The sequence below is a fragment of the Mus caroli genome, chromosome 9, assembly GCF_900094665.2.
Source record: "Mus caroli chromosome 9, CAROLI_EIJ_v1.1, whole genome shotgun sequence".
Lineage (NCBI taxonomy): Eukaryota > Metazoa > Chordata > Mammalia > Rodentia > Muridae > Mus > Mus caroli.
In genome coordinates this window covers 17,503,563-17,526,102 of record NC_034578.1, presented here as the reverse complement: position 1 = coordinate 17,526,102, position 22,540 = coordinate 17,503,563, and the positions used below count along the sequence as shown (strand labels likewise).

The 22,540-nt window shown below is 52.3% G+C and overlaps 2 protein-coding genes across 17 annotated transcripts in view; one reads left to right on the top strand and one right to left on the bottom strand.

Moving 5' to 3' along the window:
* Positions 1–2,314: 2,314 nt before the first annotated feature.
* On the top strand, positions 2,315–5,012 carry Tmed1 (transmembrane p24 trafficking protein 1). Its single transcript, XM_021171784.1, has 4 exons — positions 2,315–2,578; positions 3,214–3,311; positions 3,451–3,634; positions 4,162–5,012. Exons 1-4 carry the CDS (start codon positions 2,396–2,398, stop codon positions 4,378–4,380), a joined length of 684 nt encoding a protein of 227 aa, XP_021027443.1. The 5' UTR covers positions 2,315–2,395; the 3' UTR covers positions 4,381–5,012.
* The window catches only part of Dnm2 (dynamin 2), an 82,585-nt gene continuing 64,852 nt past the window's right edge, over positions 4,808–22,540 (bottom strand). For 3 of the 16 annotated variants that reach the window (XM_029481329.1, XM_021171775.2, XM_029481328.1), the window contains 9 exons: positions 21,308–21,359; positions 20,432–20,443; positions 16,596–16,709; positions 12,546–12,655; positions 11,563–11,674; positions 9,608–9,772; positions 7,885–8,117; positions 6,847–7,098; positions 5,425–6,248 (listed from right to left, as the gene is read on the bottom strand). In XM_029481329.1, coding sequence (XP_029337189.1) covers positions 6,179–6,248; positions 6,847–7,098; positions 7,885–8,117; positions 9,608–9,772; positions 11,563–11,674; positions 12,546–12,655; positions 16,596–16,709; positions 20,432–20,443; positions 21,308–21,359 — 1,120 coding nt within the window. In that variant the 3' untranslated portion in view covers positions 5,425–6,178. Of the gene's footprint in view, positions 5,138–5,420; positions 6,249–6,846; positions 7,099–7,884; positions 8,118–9,607; positions 9,773–11,562; positions 11,675–12,545; positions 12,656–16,595; positions 16,710–20,431; positions 20,444–21,307; positions 21,360–22,540 lie in introns of those variants that run through there. The other 13 variants (XM_029481330.1, XM_021171777.2, XM_021171783.2 and 10 more) reach the window with 10 other exon arrangements.

Below are 22,540 nucleotides of genomic sequence, written 5' to 3'. Positions count from 1 at the left end.
AAAAAAAAAAAAAAAAAAAAAAGAGGGTTCTCCTGCAGCAGGTTTCCATATGAACCCTCGAGTGGCCGTTAGTGTTGGCCCCTCCGTCTGTTCTGCCCTTACCACCCACCCCTCCTCATCTCCATTTAACCATCCTGTTCTGGTGTCGCCCACCTCATCTCTCCATAACTATACATTTTATTTTCTACTTCCTCTTCCTTGGTTGTCCTCTCCTCCCACGTCCTCCTCCTAAGTTCTAGGGTTAAACATTGTAGCAAGCGTCAAAGCTAACACACACACACCATACTAATGTTTATGGGTCTGGGTTACTTCACCTTAGCCTCCACCCAGCTATCTGTGAATTTCATTTCTTTTTAGACATCTGAGGAATATATGGTTGTGTAAATGTACCACATTTTCATTAGCGAGTCAGCTGCTGATGGACATGTAGGCTGTTTCTGTTTCTAGCATAGAAATTGTAGAGCAGCAGTGAACATCCGAGCAAGGGGTTTTCCCTCCTGGTTTTTGAGACAGGGTTTGTCTGTGTAGCCCTGGCTGCCCTGGAACTCAGTTTGTAGACAAGGAGGATCTCAAACGCGCTCGGATCCTCCTTCCTGACTCTGGGCTGCTGAGTTTTCCATCACACCCAGCTGCCTGTTCATTTTGTGCCCTGCTACTTTGCTGCAAGTGTTTCTCACCTCAAGTTTCCTGGTGGGGTTTTTAAGAGTCTTTTATGCATAAAGTCACAGTATCTGCAAATAGAAACTTTGTCTATTTCCTTTCCTATTTGTGTCCATTTGGTCTCCTTCTGGTATCTTTTTACTCTAGCTAAGACATCAAGGATTACTACTGAGAGGTGGTGGCACATGCTTTTAATTCCAGTACTTGGGAGAGAGGCAGGCAGATTTCCATGAGTTCAAGGCCAGCCTGGTCTAGAGTTCCAGGATAGCCAGGGCTACAAAGAGAAACTGTTTAAAAAAAAAAAAAAAGACTTCAAGTACTATATTAAACAGATATGGGGCGTGGACATCTTGTTTTATTCCTGATTGTGGAAATGTTCTGAGTTCTGTTTAGTCTGATGTTGGTTGCTGTAAATTACCTTTATTCTTTTGAGGTTTGTTTCTCTTTCTTTCTTTCTTTTTCTTTTTCCCCCGAGACAGGGTTTCTCTGTGTATCCCTGGCTGTCCTGTGTCCTGGCACTCACTCTGTAGACCAGGCTGGCCTCGAACTCAGAAATCCACCCGTCTCTGCCTCCTGAGTGCTGGGATTAAAGGCGTGCGCCACCACGCCCGGCTCAAACTACTTTTCTTATATAGCTCATCCCCACCTGTCTAGGAAAGGTACCATCTACAGTGGGCTGGGTCTTCCAGCATCAGTTAGCAATGTCGAAAATGCCCAACAGGCAATTCCTCAAGTGAGACTCAACTTGCCAGATTAGTTTGTCAAGTGGACAAGAGCTAAGCACGCAGTGGTGTGTGTGTGTGTGTGTAGGTCAGAGGACAATTGCAGGAGTCAATTCTGACCTTCCACTATTGTAGCACATGGAGGATTAAACTAAGGTCATTAGGTTTAGCAGCAAGCGCCTGTGTTCTCTGAGCCATTCAAAGCCCAAAATAGATTCCTTGATTTTTTGCTGGTCTGGAACTATGTAGTTCCATACCAGTTCGAGAGGATGGCCTCGAACTCCTTCCACGTCCCGACTCAGACTTCCAAGTACTGGAATACTGCATGTGTCAGCACAGATGCACGTGGACCTGCTGACCCGAAGGTTTGAGATGTATTGTATGCAGGGCGAGGCAGTATTCTACTCACCAACAAACATTCCACCACCCCCTACTTAAGAGACCAAATCCTTTATTGGGGATGGTATAAGGTGTAAAGGAAAAGCAGTCGGGGGGGGGGGGCATGCTCACTGAACTAACATCGCCAGAACTCCAATATTGGAATACTAGCACCTGGCATATCTGCCGTACGCACCCTTCACACAAGTTGAGATCAGATTCCAACACAGCCGCGGTCCTCGGAGGGCTACGCCTACACTTGATTGACCAATGGGCAAAGCGCACCTTGAAACAGCGGGCGGTGCCACGGGAGGACCTGCAAACCTCCCCGTTTAGTCATCTTAATTGTTGCCTGTAAAGAAGTGCTTCACCATTTTTAGGTTTGTCAGTTCCCCCACCAAATGCAGTGGTTGATATCAGACTTGGGTAGGTTTCACGCAGTTCGCAGTAGCGTTAGTATGCTTTCTAGCAGATTAGGCAATTACCAGGGCAGCTCCCCTCCCTGGGGCCCTTCAGTCAGCATTCCGCGGCTTTGGGGTCGAACAGAAGCCGAAGCCAATGAGCTTTGCCGAAATAAGAGGTGGGCAGGACAAATCCTTAAAGGGTCCACGCCCCGTGAGTAGAGGGTGACCCGGATGATGGCGGCCGGCGCGGCCGTAGCACTGGCCCTGTGGCTACTCCTGCCAGCAGTAGGAGTGGGAGAGGCGGGGCCGCCGCCCATCCAGGACGGCGAGTTCACATTTCTGCTTCCCGCCGGGAGGAAGCAGTGTTTCTATCAGTCCGCGCCGGCCAATGCTAGTCTTGAGACCGAGTACCAGGTGAGAGAGAGGGTCCCGGGCTAGGAATAGAGCAGGGCTGGGGGCGTGGCCAACAGGCGAGAGGGGCGGGGCGGGGGTGTGGCCAGACCGCTAATAGTCTTGGGGAGAAGGGGCATTCTCTGCTCAGAGCTCTTTGGGTTGGGTTCTAGGGAAGTTCCTGGCGGCTGTTGGGTAGGTTACGATTAAGTTAGCGGTCAGGTAGACAGCCACCTTAGACTACTCAAGGGGGTTGGCAGGGTGGTTGATAAAAGACCTCACGTGGATGCATCTTAGGGACTGACTGGGAAGGAACCTTGTAGGTGTGGATGCTGGTCTTCAGATAGGCCCTTGGGGGAATCCAAATAGCTTGCTGGGTAAAAAACAAACAAACAAACAAACCGCTTGCTGCTAAATTACGATGACCCGAGTTTCCCAACTCTATGGTAGAAGTGCAGCTCTGACCAATCTCCCGCCACAAGCGCTACTCCTCTATCTCAAGCAAATACCTGGGATTTGTGGTTGTTGTTTTTTTCTTCTTAAAGATAGGCTCTTGGTGGTCTTACATGGGTCTTTCCCGGTTCAGTTTAACCCAGGCTTTCTGTGGCAGATAGGCTTGCACAAAGCTGACGGTTCCCCAATTCTTACCTGCTCTTCAGGTGATCGGAGGTGCTGGGCTGGACGTGGACTTCACCTTGGAGAGCCCTCAGGGTGTGCTGTTGGTCAGTGAGTCTCGAAAGGCTGATGGGGTGCACACGTGAGTGAAGTCCTGCCCTGCCTTGGTTCAGTTACAGCCCTGAAGCTCCCCAGTGGCCTCAGGTTACCATCCTACTGGTTCCACAGACCAGCTGGCTGGTCACTCCAGGGTCATGTCTATGTCTCATCTGTCTGCCCAGGGTGGAGCCTACTGAGGCCGGAGACTACAAGCTGTGCTTTGACAACTCCTTCAGCACCATCTCAGAAAAGCTTGTGTTCTTTGAGCTCATCTTTGACAGCTTCCAAGATGAGGAGGAGGTAGAAGGTTGGGCCGAGGCTGTGGAGCCAGAAGAGATGCTTGATGTCAAAATGGAAGACATCAAGGTGAGCTGGGTATGATGGTGCTTGCTTAGAATCCCAGTTCTGAGGAGGCTGAGGCAAGATTCCAGTGAGTTCAAGACCAACCTCATTTACATAGCAAGTTCCCATCTCACAAAACCAACCGAAAGGGCCGGGAATAATTCAGGTGGCAGAGCATTTACCTAGGATGCTCCCACACCTGAGCCCCCACACCCAGCACTGCACAGACTGGATATGGGTTGCTCTTGGTCCTGAGGATCACAAGTTCAAGGTCATCCTTGGCTTGCACAGACTAGCAGAGTTTGGTGAAGTGGCTTGATAGGCAAAGGCAACTGCACCAAGCCTGGCTACCTGGGGTCATCTGCCATGCACGTGTGCCCCAATCCCTCTTAAAAAGAAAAGTCTCACCCCCCCCCCCAAAAAAAAACCCAAACACCAAAGGGAAAACCCCTCAGTTTCTAGAGAAGACGTGAGGAGGCAGGTGAACGGTGGGGTAGGTAGGCACTCTGACTTAAGCAGCCTGACCCATCCGTTCCTCTGTGCCCTGGCAGGAATCCATAGAGACCATGAGGACCCGGCTGGAACGGAGCATCCAGATGCTCACTCTGCTCCGAGCCTTTGAGGCTCGTGATCGAAATCTTCAAGAAGACAACCTTGAGCGGGTCAACTTCTGGTCAGCTGCCAATGTGGCTGTGCTGCTGCTGGTGGCTGTCCTGCAAGTCTGCACACTGAAGCGCTTCTTCCATGACAAGCGCCCTGTACCCACGTAGCCCCTGCCACAGAGGATGAGGGAAACAGCGGAGGGCAGCGGGTGTGTGACTTGCTGGACACCTCCCAGACTCAGATGAGACACTACATAGTTGGGTCCTTAGCAGTGGCCCCATGTGTCTCCCTTCCTCAGTGATCAGGGAGTGCCAATGGCTCACAGACCCCTTGGAAGGGGGAGGGCTCAGCGACTGTGCCTGTTCTTTGGAGGGTGGAAGTGTTGGGCACTGCAGTGTGGGGACACACTGCTCTTGGATGCCCTGGCTTTCTCCTGAAATCGTGCCTTAGCTTCAGTCTTGCAGCCATTAGGATGGGGTGAAGCTGTGGTGCTGCCCCACCCTCCCAACTAGACACCCCAACTGCAATGTCTCTGCTCTCCTCCTGGGGTCAGCCTACTTCACTAGGGTCTGGGAAGGAGACACATCTGCAGAGTTCTTGCCAGGACAGTCACTTTTATTTGAAAGGAAGGAACCCTGGCTCCTTGGCCCAGAGGGGAGCCAGCTAGTAGGTGGTTTGGGAGAGGCCCCTTCCTTCTCTCTGGGTGCAGGGCCTCAGAGAAGGCTGGCCTATGAGCCTCAAGGAACAGAGGGCATTTGTCCTGGGCACTGGAGTCAATAAATTATGGTCAGAAAGTTAATAGTGCCTGGTGACTGGGATGTCAGCTTGGGACAGACCTAGCCTCAAGCCAGGGCAGCCAGGAAGGGGGGACACTCCCACGAAGCTCAGAAGAAAGGTCGGGCAGGAGCCAATGGAGGTGGTCGCCTGGCACGAAAGAAAAAGACCATAAACCACAGCTGAATGAACGGAGTCCCCTGGTCCCCGTGGCTGGCGGGGCTGGGAGGAGGGCTTGGCCACAGCATCGCTCGGAGGTGGATAGAATTCCTGCTTCTCATGAGCACTGTGTGTGAGGCCTGGTACGGATGGGGACAAGAGGGGCTGCTCAGAACAGATGACACAAGACTCACGCGTGTAAATGAGTGAGTGTGGGCAGCCTCATGAGGGGGTGCTCAATCTCCTGAGCTGGGACACACACAAAAGGCCCACACACGTAGCCATCAGAAGGGCTTCCCTTTATTTTAGTTTATTAATAGGATATACAGAGGCAGGCACTTAACAGTGGTCAATCCAGGCGGTGGGAGCCGAGGCTGCAGAGGCACCTAGGGCCCACCCTGTGGGGACATCTGGTTGGGAGCCAAGAGGCCTCTGATGTCTCCCCAGTTCATACAGCCCAAACCACAGCCGGGGCTAAGGAGAGTGAGGGTGGCCAGAGCTGAGGCACTCCAGGCCTGAGGAAGGCACAAAGGCCCCTCTGGGTGTGGAGCCTGGGCTGGGTCAGGTTGTGTGGTTAATATGGCCAAAGAAGCTATATATATATACAACTTGAGCCAGGTGGGGGGTCAGCGCTGGACCTGCTGGGCCTGGCTCACTCCTGAGGAGTCCTTAGGAAAGGTGGGCAGGTCCTGTACCCCAGAAAGAACAGAGGCTCTGGAGGAGCTCCCGAAGAGTCCCCTACACTAGCCTGGACCTTTTTTTCCAGATGGTCCCAAGGATGCAGTTCCTGTTCTGCTAGCCAGAGCTCCTCATCCCAAAGTGCAAAGCCCCCATGTGCTGTGCTGTGCTGTGGGACTCCTCCTCATCCTCTCCCTTCAGTGTCATGTCCACTAGGGCCAGGAAGGAAAGGGCAGGGCTTGCCCACGGGGAGCCTAGTCCCAGCATGGAGGGCAGTAGCAGGGCCCAGACCACCAAAGCTGTCCTACACTGTGGGTGCACGAGGACCCCCCCCAGAACATTGCCCCCTGCAGCCTAGTCGAGCAGGGACGGCTCGGCTGGGCGGATAATGGTGGGCCGGCTGGGCGCAGCGGGCGCTCTTCTGCTGCAAAGAAAGTAAAGATATGGGGAGGTGGAGGGTAGTGAGGGCAGAAGCAAGGTGAGGATGGGGACCCAGCCCTTCCAGCCCACCTGAGGGGCTCCCAGATTGGGGGTACAAGGGACTATGTCAAGTCCAGATATTTTCCTAGTATCCCCATGTCACTAGTTTGCTTGGGTTTTTATAGGCAAGTTCTCAGCCTTGGGAAGAGCTAGTCCTCTCCCTCCATCAGAGGGTGGGTCCTGGAGACTGAAGTCATCAGGCTTGGTAGCAAGCACTTGTACCATCTTGCCTGCTTCTCTGATCTCAGAAGTGGAGACCAGAACCTGGCTCACCAGGCATTGCTGACTTCAGCAGGGTCAACAGTGGTATGGTGCCCAGGGCTAGTGAGACATGTCACCTGCTGCTTAGAGGACAGGCAGGGACCCTGGCATCAGCACTGGCTGAGCAGGGGTTGGCCCCTTTGGAGCTCAGTGTCTCAGGACACAAGCAGGGATGCCTGTGCTGTTCTATGTCCTGTTGGGGCTACATTATAAGCCATCAGAAGGGGGGAAAGGTTAAAGTCACCACAAAGGGAGCCTAGAATGCAGGTCGTGGGCCTTACCTGGGCACTCCTGGAGGGATACCAGGGGGAATCCGTGCTGGCCGAGATGGTATCTGAGGTGGCGCAGAGAAGGGGTCGTTGTTGGCAAACACACTCTGTGGTCCAGGCCGGGATGGGATGGGGGGTGCTGAGAAGGAGGATGTGGCCCCCACAGGCATAGGAATCAGGGGAGGCCCCGGTGTAGGACCCCGCACTGCAGGTGGCCGGCCTGGTGGGTGCACACTGGACACAGGTCGGCGCTGTGGAGTGGGGCTGTGGAGGAAGGAAAGGCTGTAATCTGGAGGAAGGATATTGTGAACATCTACCACAAGTGACTGAGGTGAGGGTAGAGGCACCCACCAACCTGAGCCACACCATTCCATGTTGCTGGGGCTCCTGTGTACCTGACAGTAAACCTCCAAGGGGCAGGTGTGCAGACTGCACTTGGCCTTCTGATGCACTCAGAGCTCAGCCCCAGTCCTGATGTGTCACCTCTGCCTCTACATAGCTGCCTGCCCTGTTCCCCACTGGACCTGGGGACCTGACTCTTCCTCTCCCTGAGGGCTCCACAGGGCCCTGTGGTGGGTCCCCTGTACTGACATCCCCTTGACTGCCACTTTAGCACTTGGACTGTGACTACCCTAGTGTCTCTGGCCCATCTTTCCCATCTTGAGGCCAATGGAGTTCTAGGTTCTACAGGCCTTCTAAAACGTGTTCTGTACCTTCTCTACGTTCTAAGAGGCCAAGCTCGGGTAACTGTCTCCTGGGCTTCTTGCTTTTGTTTTCTATTTGGACCCACGGAGAAAGCACTAGAAGATGTGAGAGTTGGTGGAGAATTGGGGTGTGCGGTTTCCTCCTCCAGAGATCTAACTCAGGTTGGCACTTGGAAGCCATGGCTCCCCTGTGGCTTTAAGCAGAACAGGTGTTGTGCTATTCACTTAAGACTCTTGTCCCTTTCCAAACTTCAGCTGTGACCTATTTCCTAATGGGACAGAAGGAATAGGAAGGGTGGGACTTGAACTTGTATATGCACATTGGGGGACAAACTGCTGTCCAGACCTGTGGCCGCTGGTGTTCTGGAGCCACGTGTCATCGACAGGTGGGGGCACGGGTGTGGACACGGTGCTGGTGCTGATGTCCCCAATGATGTTGAGGGCCTCCTTTAGTGCGTGGTACATGCGCAGCATGTCGTCCCGCCTCTGAGCCTGCTCCGCTGACTCTTCCATGAGGCTGCTCTGGTCTGCTGATGAATACAGGTAGGCCAGCAGCTCATGGTGGATGAAGGCCTTTGTCTGAGGACAGTGGTGGGAAGGAAAGGTCAGACCCCTATATTAGCCAATAACTCAGAAGCCTGTTGATATTGGGAAAGCATCCATCACAGACTGAGTGAGAGTCAAGTTTAGCTGTAAAGCCTCTGCCTAGAATCTCCCAGGGAAGGAGCTGAGGTGCTCAGTCATTCAGTGCTTGCCTAAGAATCACCATGCCTTGGGTTCAATCTCCAACACCACAAAAACCAACCAACCAACCCACCAACCAACCAACACACCAACCAACCCAACAACCAACCCACCAACACACCAACCAACCCAACAACCAACCCACCAACACACCAACCAACCCAACAACACACCAACACACCAACCAACCCACCAACACACCAACCAACCCACCAATCAAACCACCAACACACCAACACACCAACCAACCAACCAACCCACCAACACACCAACCAACCCACCAACCAACCCACCAACCAACCCACCAACCAACCCACCAACACACCAACCAACCCACCAACACACCAACCAACCAACCAACCCACCAACACACCAACCAACCCACCAACCAACCAACCAACACACCAACCAACCCACCAACACACCAACACACCAACCAACACACCAACACACCAACCAACACACCAACACACCAACAATCCCACCAACACACCAACCAACATACCAACACACCAACACACCAACCAACCCACCAACACACCAACCAACACACCAACACACCAACCAACACACCAACACACCAACCAACCCACCAACACACCAACCAACCCACCAACACACCAACCAACCCACCAACCAACCAACTAACACACCAACCAACCCACCAACACACCAACACACCAACCAACACACCAACACACCAACCCACCAACCAACACACCAACACACCAACCAACCCACCAACCAACCAACCAACCCACCAACACACCAACCCACCAACACACCAACCAACACACCAACACACCAACCAACACACCAACAAACCCACCAACACACCAACCAACATACCAACCAACCAACCAACCCACCAACACACCAACCAACCAACCAACCCACCAACACACCAACCAACCCAACACACCAACCAACCAACCAACACACCAATCAACACACCAACACACCAACCAACCAACCAACCCACCAACACACCAAAAAACCAAAAAGCTACTAAACAAACCAACTTGTTCTAATTTTGCACAGAATTTTAAAATTAGGTTTGCTTTTAAGTTAACAGTATGTATTGACTGTGTGTGTGTGTGTGTGTGCACAAGTGCACACACACCTTTACCTTCTGACTCCCCCCCTCCGGTCCCTCCCTTCCCCAGTTGTCATTGCTGAGACAAGGTCTCACACAGTGAAAGCCCCCTACAGCAGCTGAGTATCTGAGGAGGAGGGTGGACTTGTGACTCTCTTGCTTCCACCTGCTGGTGCTGGCTGACTGGCATGTGGCTAGGACCTTTGGTGACTTGGAAGCTGTCACTCACATTGTTGATCATGAGGTGCATGATGGTCTTTGGCATAAGGTCACGGATGGACTTGTTGATGATGGCCACATACGAGTCCACCAGGTTACGAATGGTCTCGACCTGTCGCTCCAGCTGCGGGTCCATGGAGAAGGTGTTCTCTTGTGCTCCATCCTCATTCTCTGCCTGCAGAGGACACAGAGGGTGATGGTTCACTGTGCTGTGCCTACCCTGCTGACAAATGCCCCGCTTGAGTGTGTTCCAGATGGCCCTGTTAGACCTTGTAGTCTGCGCTGGGGTAACACTGGTTAGAGCCGGGGGATGAGAACACAGCCTCCCTTTGGATGGCCAGGGTCTGTAGTGACTTCACCCCAAGGACAAGAGGGAAAAGACAACAAGGTGGATGAACCCTAAGTGCACTTGCCGTCCTCACCATGGAGAACCCCTTCTGGAGAACTTCTGGACCCTGATGACAACCCATGCCTCCTCCGCTTCGCTTGATTCAGTGGGTACCAGCTTGGTGCCCTCTGAGGTCTGAAGTATGCTGCTATGGTTTGAATATGGGATGTCCCTAGGGCTCAGGTGTTAGTCCCTTGAGTCTCAGCTGACAGTACTGTACTTTTGATTTAATTTTATGTGTACACTGGTATGGTATGTGTATATGCAGTGTGTGTGTGTGCAGGTGTCCAGAGGCCAGAAGATCATCCGGAACTGGAGTTACAGACAGCTGTGAACTGTCATGTGGGTGGTGGGGACTGAACTTGGGTCCTTTGGAGGAGTAGCCATGACTTTTATCTGCAAAGCTGTCCTTTTAGAACCATACTACTGTTACTTGTGAAGCTCTGAAAACTTCAGGCTGGGGGAAGTAGGCCACTAGGTGTGTATCCCCAGGGATACCTTGGCCCCAGCCCTTTCATGCCTTCCCCTCTGCTTCTCGCTTCCGCACCTCAATACCACTGCCATGAGAGACAGCCTACGCACATGGGACCATGCAGCCATGGACTGAGCCCTCTAAAATTGGGAGCTAAATTGAACATTTCTTTCCCTTGGCTATGTAGCAGGTATTTATTCATTTGTGTTTCATGTGTGTACCTTATGTGCATATTATCCTTACACGCTGTGTGCAAGTAGTCTATCCCAACTCAGTGCCTCACAACTTTTATATTTACTCCGTCTGTCTGTCTGTCTGTCTATGAATGAATGACAGGTTCTACATAGCCCTGGCTATCCTAGAGCTCACTATAGAGTCAAAGCTGGTCTTGAAATGGGATTAAAGGTGTGCATCAACATGCTAGAACCTGTTATTACATTTTAAAAATTACATTTTATCCCAGGCGTGGTGGCCCAGGCCTTTGTAGCATTCAGCAGGCAGGAGCAGATAGATCTCTCTGAGTTTAAGGCCAGCCTGGTCTACATAATAAACTATAGGCCAGTCAGAGACACACAGAGAGACACAGCCTAAAAACAAAACACAATACATTTTGAGACAGGGACTCTCACTGAATCTGGAGTTTGTAGGTTTTTCTAGGCTGTCTGGGCTGTCTGGGCGTTAGGGATCCATACTCCCCCTTTCACCCCAAGTGTGTCCACTTTGCCAGACTCTGCAACAGCTATAGGCACATACGCTATTTGTTGTGTCTGGCTTGTTATTAGTGTTCTTTTAGATTTACTTTTGAGACGGGGCCTCGCACTAGGACCTGGTGATCTCTGCTGTGCTATGGCTGGCTAGCTCCTGAGCCCCAGTGTGTACCACTACACACAGCTCCTGACTGAGTTCTAGGGCTAACATTCAGGCCTCATGCTATCACCTAAGCCATCTCCATAGATAGGTGGTGTTTACCATAGCAAAGAAAAGCTGACTTGACACGCTTGGCCTAGAAATCACGGGTCCCTTCCTTCATGCAGGGACAGCAGGAAAGGTGTCCCTTCATCTTTTCCTTTTCTGGGTAGACCCCAGTGCACAGGAACCCCCTCACCTGGTCCTTCTCTGGGTAGACCCCAGCGCGTAGGAATGAAGCCTTCCAGCTGTCCACGTCTTCCTGGGAGTCACAAGCCAGTTCAATCTGTCGTAAGTCCTTGTAGACATTCCTGGAGTGAGTGGTAGAGGGACTTGACTGGCCACTAAGACCATGGGCTCTGGGGGCTCTCTGCCTGATCTGGGTACGAAGGTGGTTCTAGTGCCTTCCCCAGTTTGTTAAAAGGTTTCTGGGTGTGTCTGCCAGGTATATTATAGCACCAAGTACTGCACACAGTACAGCTCTGGCTTTGGATCGCCCACTGAGGTGTGGAGACACTGAGGTGTTTGTAAGGAAGACCACAGCAACAATGTCTACCAGAATTTCCTATAGCAGCAGAAATAGACTCAGCCTACACTGTCTGCACTGTCGAGCCCTGAGTAAGTGCACGGGTGTATGTGCGTGCAGAGGTCAGAGGTCAGCACCAGGCGCCCTTCCTCACTTTATCTGTGCACCTCACTCTTTTAGACAGGGTCTGTCTCACTGGCTCGAAGCTCACAGACTTGCCTAGACGGGTCAGCAGGGTTAGCGAGCACCGAGGATCCCGCTTTCTGCCTCCCCAGAACTGTGCCAGGCTTTTCCTTGTACTGTGTGTGTGAAGGTTGTATGTGTGAGGGTTGTGTGTTTGTGTGAGGATTGTGTGTTTGTGTGAGGGTTGTATGTGTGAGGGCTGTGCGTTTGTGTGAGGACTGTGTGTGTGAAGACTGTGTTTTTGTGAGGATTATGTGTGTGAGGGTTGTGTGTTTGTGTGAGGGTTATGTGTGTGTGAGGGTTGTATGTGTGTGAGGATTGTGTGTGTGAGGGTTGCACTGAGGCCCTCATGCTTACTGCATCCATTTCAGTTGTTTGTCCATGTTGCTCTGCCCACACCACACAGGAATGTCCCTGGGACAGCTCTGTGCTAGGCGAGACCCTGGCAAAGGGTCTGCTAGGCTCTTCCTCACCTCTGCTCTGTGTTGAAGATGGCAAACACGTGCTTGTTGGACATGAAGCCCTTTTCCACGTCCCGGATCTTGAGGTTGTCCAGTGGCAGCATGTATTTCTTTTCTTTCTCCTGAGGAGAGAGGGCAGGGGTCTCACCTGGGCGGCCAGGGCAGAGCCAGCAACAAACTGACAGCCACTGCCAACACCAGGCACTTGGTGTGCTGAAAGCTCTGTCACCCCACATTTACTCAAATGTTCCCTTGTTGGTTTTTGTTTGTTTGTTTTTTGTTTTTTTTGGAGACAGGGTTTCTCTGTGTAGCCCTGGCTGTCCTGGAACTCACTCTGTAGACCAGGCTGGCCTCGAACTCAGAAATTCGCCTGCCTCTGTCTCCCAGGTGCTGTTTTTGTTTTTTTGGTCAAACGTTCCCTTAACATTCTCTCTCATCCCGGGACCTGTGTACAGACGGACCCAGTCCAGACTGTTCTTGTCCCTACACCCTGTACTGCCCCCTCCTGGCCTTCCTAGGTCTATATGCAGAAGGTCCCTCAGGGCTGACCTCATGCCACCCTACTACAGATGCAATGACAACTGCCTACTACCTGGCTGGTCCAGCAGTTGCCAGACAGGCTGTCAGCTTTGTTTTTGATCCAGAGAACACACATGCAGTGGTCACTCAGACCTCACAGCCCTAACTTCATGCCTTCCCAGGTGGCCCTCCCCATTATGTGAGTTATGGTGGCAATCCCACTCACAGGAAGGGAGACTGGAGCGCAGGAGGCTATTTCAGACGCCAGGACTGGGAAACTGATGCCTGGGCACCACTGTCACAGGAGTGTCAGTGGCTTTGCTACTCCATGCATGCCTGACAAGCACTCTAGCGACCCAAGCTGGGAACAGAACCCAGGGCCTCTCTCAGGCAAGCACAATGCTGGCTGTGCAGGCAACACTCCTCCTCCTCCTGCTTTTGAGACAGGCCTTCCATGAAGTTGTGTTCCTCCTGCCTCCCAGGAGACATAACAATAGGCCTGTGACACTTTACCTTCTTCTTCTTGTTTTGGTTTTCAAGACACGGTTTCTCTGTGTAGCCCTGGCTGTCCTGGAACTCACTCTGTAGACCAGGCTGGCCTCGAACTCAGAAATCTGTCTGCTTCTGCCTCCCAAGTGCTGGGATTAAAGGTGTGCGCCACCACTGCCCAGCTTTTTTTTTTTTTTGGGGGGGGGCACTTTTCCTTCTGTCTGCTCAGATGAGGAAGCTGAGTGTCCAGCACAGAGCAGGGACACTGTGTAACTAACCTAAGAATGGTTGTAGATGACAACAGCTCACTGGGGGATATTCTGCACCACACAGACATGGCGGAAAGGCCATGAGCAGGGAGTGAACACTCGCACACACGCGCACACATACACACTGCATGCCAAGAGCTCCAGACAGGGAAGGCAGCCTGAAGTCTGCCTTGTTATAAGAAACAAAGCTGGGATTTTGGGGATCCCTAAAGGAGCCTCTGTTTCCAGAGGAGGGTAAGTTCCCAGAAGCAACTCTGTGGCCCCCACCCTATGGTGTCACGAGACAGAAAGCTTCCTGTCAGCAGGCCAGGGCCAAGTAACTGAGTCACAGACATCTAGGCTTGCCACATCTGGAACTGTTTATATGTGATTCTGCCCAGGATCGGGTGGCTGCCATCACACACACACACACACACACACACACACACACACACACACAAGCATACGCATGCGCTTGCTCGCAAAGTATGCAACTGCACAAGGACCTCCTTCTGCGGCACGGGCCATCGACCCAAGCCCTCCTCCAGTCTGCTTTCGGATTTCCTGAAAATCTCAACTTTCTCCAGATGTGAGCAAGTGGCCTTGGCCTTGCCACGTCAGAAGAGTCCAGGGTGCGTGGGTGAATTGAATGGAGGATCTTAGGAGGAGCAGACTCCCTGGCCTGTACCATGGCCACGCTGAGGGACTGAACAGCCATCCCCGCCATCCCAGTGTTCAGACTACCTGTTCAGGAGGCTGGGACATGTACAGTAGTCTGCACATTGGTTAGGCTGGGCTTGGGCCAGCAGCAACAGTGGGAACTTCCAGACCACCTAAGGTGAGTGCCACCTCTCTCCACTGGGGTGGAGATACCTAGGGAAGATTCTGGGGGGAGGAGGGTGGAAAAAGTAGGCCCAGGACTGAGAGAGCGCCGGGGTGGGGAGGGATGTCCTCAGGTGAACTGGGCCTTTCTCCTTGTTTCCAATGACACTGTTCTCTTCTGGTTTATTCCTAAAATAAAGAAAAGGCCCCTTCTGGTCTTGGGCTTGTCTACAAGAGTGGCCTGGGTCTCAGGGATGGCTGCTACCTGGGATACTTAGGACCCCTACCAGGACCATTAAAGGTGTCAGGGTCTCCACAGCCCCTAGATCTCAGTGTGTTTCATCTTTGGCATACATACAGAGGGCTCCTTTCATACCTCTTGGTGGTGGTGTGGCCCTGCTACAGGCCTTGTCTACAGTGAGGCCCAAGTGCCTGCTTTCTGTCTCCAGATGAGGGGAACTGGAATGGTCATTCCCAGCCCAAAGGAAGAAGCTCCTAACACTTGTCAGCTAGGTCCAGGGCTGTGAACCCTGAAAACACACACACACACACACACACACACACACACACACACACACACACAGTCTACCCAGCTCTCAGGTTACTTTTCTTACAGCTGGAGCTGGAACGCAGAAACTCAACACTGGGGTGCCTCATCTCATTCTGGGGGGATAATCCCAGAGTCTTTGTTATGCTAAAAAATATGGCCAGGTCAGAGCCGGGCATGGTGGCACACGCCTTTAATCCTAGCACTCGGGAAGCAGAGGCAGGCGGATTTCTGAGTTCAAGGCCAGCCTGGTCTACAAAGTGAGTTCCAGGACAGTCAGGGCTACAAAAAGAAACTCTGTCTCGAAAAACCAAAACCAAAACAAAACAAAAAACTAAAAAACCAACAATAGCAGAAGCTAGACCAGGGAAGTCTGGCCTTGGGTGATACTTACACCACTTCAGGGCCAGGGTGCTGGCCAGCTCCTAAGATGGGAATGGAATGTGTATGGACAGGTCACATATGGTACCACACTGAGTCCTTGTGTCCCTTTGGTGCACTGGTGGGGGGGAGGGGTGTCTCTTTTACATGGTGGCTGGAAGACCCTACAGAGGTGACTGCTGGTACAGGCCACCAGAGTGCATGTTGGGAACCTGGCCCTGAGTGAGGCCTGGCCCTAGGATGCCCCCTCAGTTCCCATCCAGCAGCAGAGAACTGAGGCCAGGGTCTCTCCTTCAGACAGAAGTCCTCCTGATAAAGCTTCACTGTAATGCAGGCTGCCCTTGAACGAGCTATGTAGTGAAGGAGCCTGCTGAGTGTGGCACGCATGCGATGCTAAGTGGGGATGGGATGGGACCAAAGGTTCCGTGCATACTAAGCTACACCACCACAGACCCTGGCTTGTTTTCTTGTTTCTTCTTTTGTGTGGGTATATACTCAAGTTTGTGTGTAGGCACATACTCATGCAAGTGAACCTGGAAGCCAGAGAACCACTTGAGGTGTCATCTCTCAGGCGCTGCGCTCTGGCTTTTTGAGACAGGTCTCTTATTTGCCTGGAGCCTGTCAAGGTGTCATCTCTCAGGCGCTACGCTCTGGCTTTTTGAGACAGGTCTCTTATTTGCCTGGAGCCTGTCAAGGAAGGCAAGCCTGGCTGGCCAGCAGGCACTGCCTGCAGAGCCTGCTGGGAATACGAGCGTCCTTCACGCCTCCCTTTTCTCTTAGGTTCTAGGATGAGTCAGGGCTCCCGTGGCAGGATAAGCATGTTACCAGCTGGACTATCTGACACCCTGCCCCCTTGTCTGACACTGGCACTTCCTACATAACCTGGACAGGCCTGGACCTTACCACAAACTGCAAGCTGCCTAGTGCTGGGGTCTCGCACGTCAGCATGCCTGACTGTAAACCCCCTTTTTCAAGTGGCTGAGGGAATGGGGTAGTCAGCTGGGGACCACCTCCCTTGCCTACCTTATCAGGCCACCCTTGTTCCCAGCTGCTTACCTCCTCATCCTTGTACCAAGACAATGACTCAGCTGTCAGCACGAACCAGTACTCCTTGGAGCCACCCTTCATCAAGCTGATATTGTTGATGGTCAACCAGCCCCTGCGGATCACCTGGTGGAGAGGACTCAGCTTAGCAGGGAGGATAGCCCTGCTGCTCCATCCACCCCCTCCTCCCCAGTAAGGATAGAAGCCTGGTTCTGTGGCAGCGATACCTCCACCCCAGCCAGGATCCTAGTTCCATGTCAAGCCAAGCATTTCCAGCTAGGAATCAGACAGGGAGCCGGGACCACTGTGGGGTTGGATGGAGATAGTTGGAGAACACATCTCTGGCTCAGGGACAGAATGGTGNGCGGCGGGGGGGGGGGGGGGGGGGGGGGGGGGGGGGGGCTACAGAAGCCCCTTGGGGGTTACAGTGATGTAAATGACACAGGAAACAAAAATGCATGTCCTAGGAGTATCAAAGGGCTTAGGCCAGGAGGCCAGGGCTAGGGGCTGGGGCCAGACTATGTAGAATGTGACACTGGGAATCTGCACTTCTTTGGGTCCAACAAGGTAGGCAGAGATGACTCACTGGAGAACCCACAGCAGGGGACAGCTGTGACCTTTTTCATGGGACTGACCCACAAAGGTTTCTCACTCACACAAGCTCTTCTGTGTGGAGGTGACAGTGCTAGGGAGACAGTCCCACCCAGAGGGCTGGCCAGAGGACCACTAGAGATGCTGAAGGGTCCACCAGAGTGGGACTGTGTTTCAGCTAGCTGGAAGCCCAGTGGGCACACTTTTCTATGAGTAACAACTCAGGGGTCTCAGTTGAGAGACACACCAAGGAAAGGGCTCGTTGGGCCATAGCTGTCATCTGATGGGGAACAGAGGCCAGGTCAGCCTGGGGACTCACCTGACTGCTAGGTACAGGCAGCCTGAGGGGGCCACGTTTTCAGATTCCCATGATCCCTGGGACACGGAGGCACATGTAGACCTGAGCCTCCCACCCCCTGACCTGGGTACTCTGGGGACAGCAGGAAGCATGCAGAGGTGACAACAGGGATGCCTGGGACCAAGGCAGCAACAGATGGGCCAGGCTGCAGAGCATGTGACATGTATAGCTATGGACAGGAGGGGAGGCTGCTGTTGGGTTTCTCAGGTAGGATGGGGCAGAAGAATCCAAAATAGGGTGTCTGGGGCATAGAGTTGAGGTTCCCCTTTTCCTCTCCTATCCTGTTTGGCTCTAGAGTTGCCAAACCTAAACAGGGCCTGTGTCCACCTCCCCTGCTACAGTGGGTGTGTTTGGGTTCCAAGCAGCAGGCCATGAAGGTCAAAGCAGCTATGAAAGGTTCAGGAATCCCTACGGCCTACTTAAGTCCCTTCTTGGGCCAAGAACAACATAAGCTTCCACTTGACATCCCTCATCAAAGCTAAGGGCAAGAATCTCTCCCTCCCTGGGAAGTCAAGAGATCTCAGACTCCTAGAGATGCCTGGAGTCCCAGGAGGGCATAGTGTTCATGCTAGAAACAGAGTTACTGACTTATACAGATTCATTTCAAAACAGCCTGGGCTCAGCTACGAGGCTTTTCAGCATTCCAGGAACACCTCGATTCTAGACCACCTAGGCTGGCTGGTGAGGTTTGTAGGTTGAATGCTTAATCCTGGAACCTCACCCAGCCTGGGGTCCTATAGCCAAGTTCTGTCCTGCCAGGGATGGGTGGCAGGGTCCTTTCAGTCAGTCTTAGTCCAGCTTATTGAACTTAGTCAGCACATGTCAACCAAGGGAGAGAAACTTAGGCCCAAGCTACCACTGTACCCCAAGAAGATTAATCCAATATAGTGGGGTCTCTGTACTACTATGTAACAGCTGTGTCACTGTCCCTTGGAGGTCTAGTCCAGCTGCCTCCACTAAGGATACATGAGCTGGCAAAATCCCCAAAGCACCCTTCCCTCCCCTGCCACACCCCCCCCACCTGTGTGGACACCTTTCCCTCCCCGCCCTCTGCCTGTGTGAGCACCCTTTCCTCCCCCCCCCCCCCCGTGTGGGTACCCCAATGTAGCCCCAGATAACACCAATCCCACGAGTACAGACAGACTGATTCCAGGGAACAGCGAAGGCTGTGCCTCCTTATCTCCAAGGTAGATTTGGAACCTAGGGTCACGGCCGTAAGGAGCTGGGTGAGAAGGAGCTAGGGGAGGTGTGGCAAGAGCAGAGGCAGCTAGGATGGCCATTCCTGGGGCACAGTAACAGGCATGCAGGCATGCAGGACAGAAAGGACCCATCCCAGGGGCTTGAGCAGCAAGTAGTAGCGAGGCGAGCTCAGCGGGAGCCATGATGGTTTCCTCTCTGGGTGAAGATCACTTGGAAGAACAAGTATGGCCAAGGCACCCGAGGCTACGGCCGGCCACGCTCATGATCTCGAGGCTGTGTGTGGTTTTGTGGCCAGGAGAATGGAACAATGTAGGAACAATGGCCACCTAGAAGTGCTACTTGACTGCTTTGCTCCAGGCCTGAGGCTGATCTGGTCCTAGGCCCCTCTTCTCTAACACTGGCCCAGGTTTCGACTTTGACCCAGCCTGTTTTTGCCAGGACCCAGGTGCAACAAGGACCCACCACTTACACACAGAAGTGGCTCAACCTTTGCAAAAGGTCAAAACTCCAAGAATATCCCTGCAGAGAATGGTGGTGGCAGCAGGAGAATATCCTGGAGAAAGGGGTCTGTCAGGGCTTGAGGCCAAGCTGCTTGCAGGGAGCACCTCCACACAGACTCAGCTTTCAGCAGCGCTGGGCCTCACACCCTTCTGACAACCCCAGCTCCCAGCCCTTGAGCAAAAGGAAGATGCGTTGCCCACAGTTAGGATGGCAAATGCGATACACACCGACTGACTGCGAGGAGTAGTCTATGGCAACAATTCTGAGCACAGCAGAAAAGGTGCTGGGATCACTCTGTGATATCTGTCCCAGGCAATGGATAAGGAAAGTGGGAAAGTGGAACTGACCATCCAGCTGCTGTGAAGGCAGCAGACTAGAGGGAACCTGCTTATGTATGCCTATGTGAGTATAGGAGTAGGATATCACATGGAAAATTAAAAAAAAAAAAAACAACAACAACAATCAGTCACAATAGCTACAGAATGGGGAGTCAATGGTATGCATATTAAGAAAGAATGCCAGGGTTGATTAGCAGTGTCTGCCCTGGGCTCACTGTGGAGGAAAATCACAGGAAAGAGTGTTGGATCATTTAGTCAATGCCTGCCAGAGGCACAGAAAGGCAAATTTCCCCATGTGGTAAGACTGGTCAGTCAGTGATGTCTGCAGGAAGAGAGAGAGGATAAGGCCTGGCAGCAAGAATGAATTCCAAGCTGGGCGTGGTGGTGCACACCTTTAATCCCAGCAGAGGCAGTCAGATTTCTGAGTTTGAGGCCAGCCTGCTCTACAAAGTGAGGTCCAGGACTATACAGAGAAACCCTGTCTCGAAAAAAACCAACCAAAAAAAAAACAAAAACAAAAAAAAAGAATGAATTCCAGCAGGTCCTGAGCAAAATCTGCATGTCTAGGAAGCTGAGGTGGGGCCAGAGGCAATGTGTGAATGCGTATTTGCCATCTTTGAACTATAGGACACCAAGAGAACCTGCTAGGACTGAGCAGAGGGGGGTGTCTCCCAGAGAGCTGCAATTGGGTTAGTATTTTTGTGAGAGCAACAGATCCCCAGGACAGCGCGAGGTCCAGTGACAGCGGTGCCGTGTAGCTCCCGGGTTAGTGCACATTTTAGTTTTTTGAGCAGAGGGTGAAGGCAGGCCTCCTTTACTGCTAGTCTCTAAGTTAGTTACCACACTAAGCAGGTACTTACCAAGATCTCCCCCTTTGAGAATGTAAAGTTAGGGTTGTGGGTCAATCAAGGGAGAGCAGGAGAGATGGAAGGGACGTGTAGGGACAGAGAAAACGCAGGGAAAGCACAAGGGCAGGAGAAGGAAGAGCAGAGGAACAAAAAACAGCAAAAGAAAAAAATTACATGCTATTAATTATATTCATGGTGTTAATATTTAATTCATTATCTTCTTTAAAACAAAAAAAAAAGCAACAACATATGTACTACCTATGGCAAGCACACATACAAAAAGGAAACTCAAAATCATGCATTTGTTACATCTCTCCCCATCTGGCTCTAAATCGTGCAAGATACAACAGCACAGCGCCCCACCCCCACCCCAGTCTGACATGGGAAGGGAATTGGGGGACAGTGCAGAAACTGGACAGAAAAACAAGCCCAACCAGACACGTAATACTGGCATCTCTGAAGCCATCTGTAAGTATGCGAAGCCTCTGAAGCTGGGGTGGGATTATAAAGGAGGCCTGGGGTTCTCCAGGCATGGCATTCAAACCATCCCCATCTTCCCTGAGTTGCCTGTGGCACCTTCCATGGTTTCTACCTACCTGCCTCCATTCCTGGGGCCAAGAGTTAGAAAACATACACCTCGGGGTCACTGTAACACATCTCCTGCTTTGAGGGTCAAGTTGTAACTTTCACATTAGATGTCAGATGAGGCCTTTGGGTGTTTGCAATTTGCCCCAAGGTCCTGTGGAAGCCTTAGTTCTAACAGCTACATAGCCCAGAAGCTGACAGAGCGGCCTAGTACTAAGGAGTCGGTTCTCACATCAAATGCTATGATGAGCTAAGTATACTCCTGTCTTCAGAAGGGAGTGCCAGCTGAGACTGGGGAGCTACCTGATTGGGTATGGCCCTCTTCTTGTTCAGCTGCGTGCTCCTCTGCTGGGCACTGTAACACAAGCAGAGAAGGCATATTCAGATGAGACGTGGGAGGGAGGTAAAGAGCTGCCCTGGAGGCCCGGGCTGTCTGGCTAACCCTGGCTTCTAGAACCTTCTCATGGCCACTCCAGAAGCACGAGCTATTTCCCACAAGTCACTGGAAGTTAGAGCTTCAAAGAAGAGGTGTAAGATGCAGGGGACAGGGACAGAAAGCTGGTTCCAGGGGACCCTGAGCACAACGTACCTGGGGCTTCTTCACGTTCTCTTCCCACCACTGACCCTTCATCAATCTACAAGTGGCTCTCATCACCAGCCCTGATAGTTCTGGGGCTTACACTGGCCAAATGGCTGCTAGAAGGACTTGCCCAAACCCACTATGGGAGGTTCCTGCATGTCTTCTCGTCAGCAGCAAGTCTGCACCTTCAGCTTTGAGAAGGGGATGCAGCAGACCAAATACAAGGCCTCGTGTGTGCTCCCCTTCACAGACCCGCAGCAACTCTAGCTCCCTCTTCCTCTCTCACTCTCTCTTGAGACAGGTTCTCACTATGTAGCCCTGGCTATCTTAGATCTCAATGTAGACCAGGCTGGACAGTTACTGAAAGAGATCTGCCTGCCTCAGCCCCCCAAGTGCTGGGATTGTTGGGCTTCAAGTTCTCCAGGCTGCCTCCATATGCAGTATGTGAAGTGCTGGGGACAAAAACAGAGCTGTGTGTGTGCCAGGTGCTAAGCGCTCTGCATGCAGTGGCGCTGTAGACAGAGCACACTCTACTTCCTGTAGCTGCCCACCACTCTCCTTATTGGTTCTGACGCATGTTCTAACAATAACACAACCATCCGAAAGAAACCGTGTCCTGCCACTCAGCGGTTATAGTTTTCTTTTCTTATAAAGATGTACATGTGTATGTATGTCACTGTGTGTGCCTGCCTGCATGAGTTTATGTGCACCACACATGTGAGGTGTGCATGGAGGCCAGAGGGCACTGGAAGCCTGGAGTGGCAGGTGGTTGTGAGCTACCTGATGTGGGTTCTGGGAACAGAACCCAGGTATTCTGCAGAAGGACACAAACAGCAACACACTTGGTTTCGCCACCGGCTGGCTGCTCTGAGATTCTGCCTACAGCTCAAACCGGCTGAGTTTCAATTGGGAAACTCAATTTAAGGTTGTTAAGTGAGCGTACAAGCCAGGGACCC

Coding starts and splice junctions, on each gene's coding strand:
- Tmed1 (XM_021171784.1), top strand. CDS start 2,396: ATGATGGCGGCCGGCGCGGCCGTAGCACTGGCCCTGTGGCTACTCCTG. Junction 2,579..3,213: donor GTCTTGAGACCGAGTACCAG/GTGAGAGAGAGG, acceptor CCTGCTCTTCAG/GTGATCGGAGGTGCTGGGCT. Junction 3,312..3,450: donor AAGGCTGATGGGGTGCACAC/GTGAGTGAAGTC, acceptor CTGTCTGCCCAG/GGTGGAGCCTACTGAGGCCG.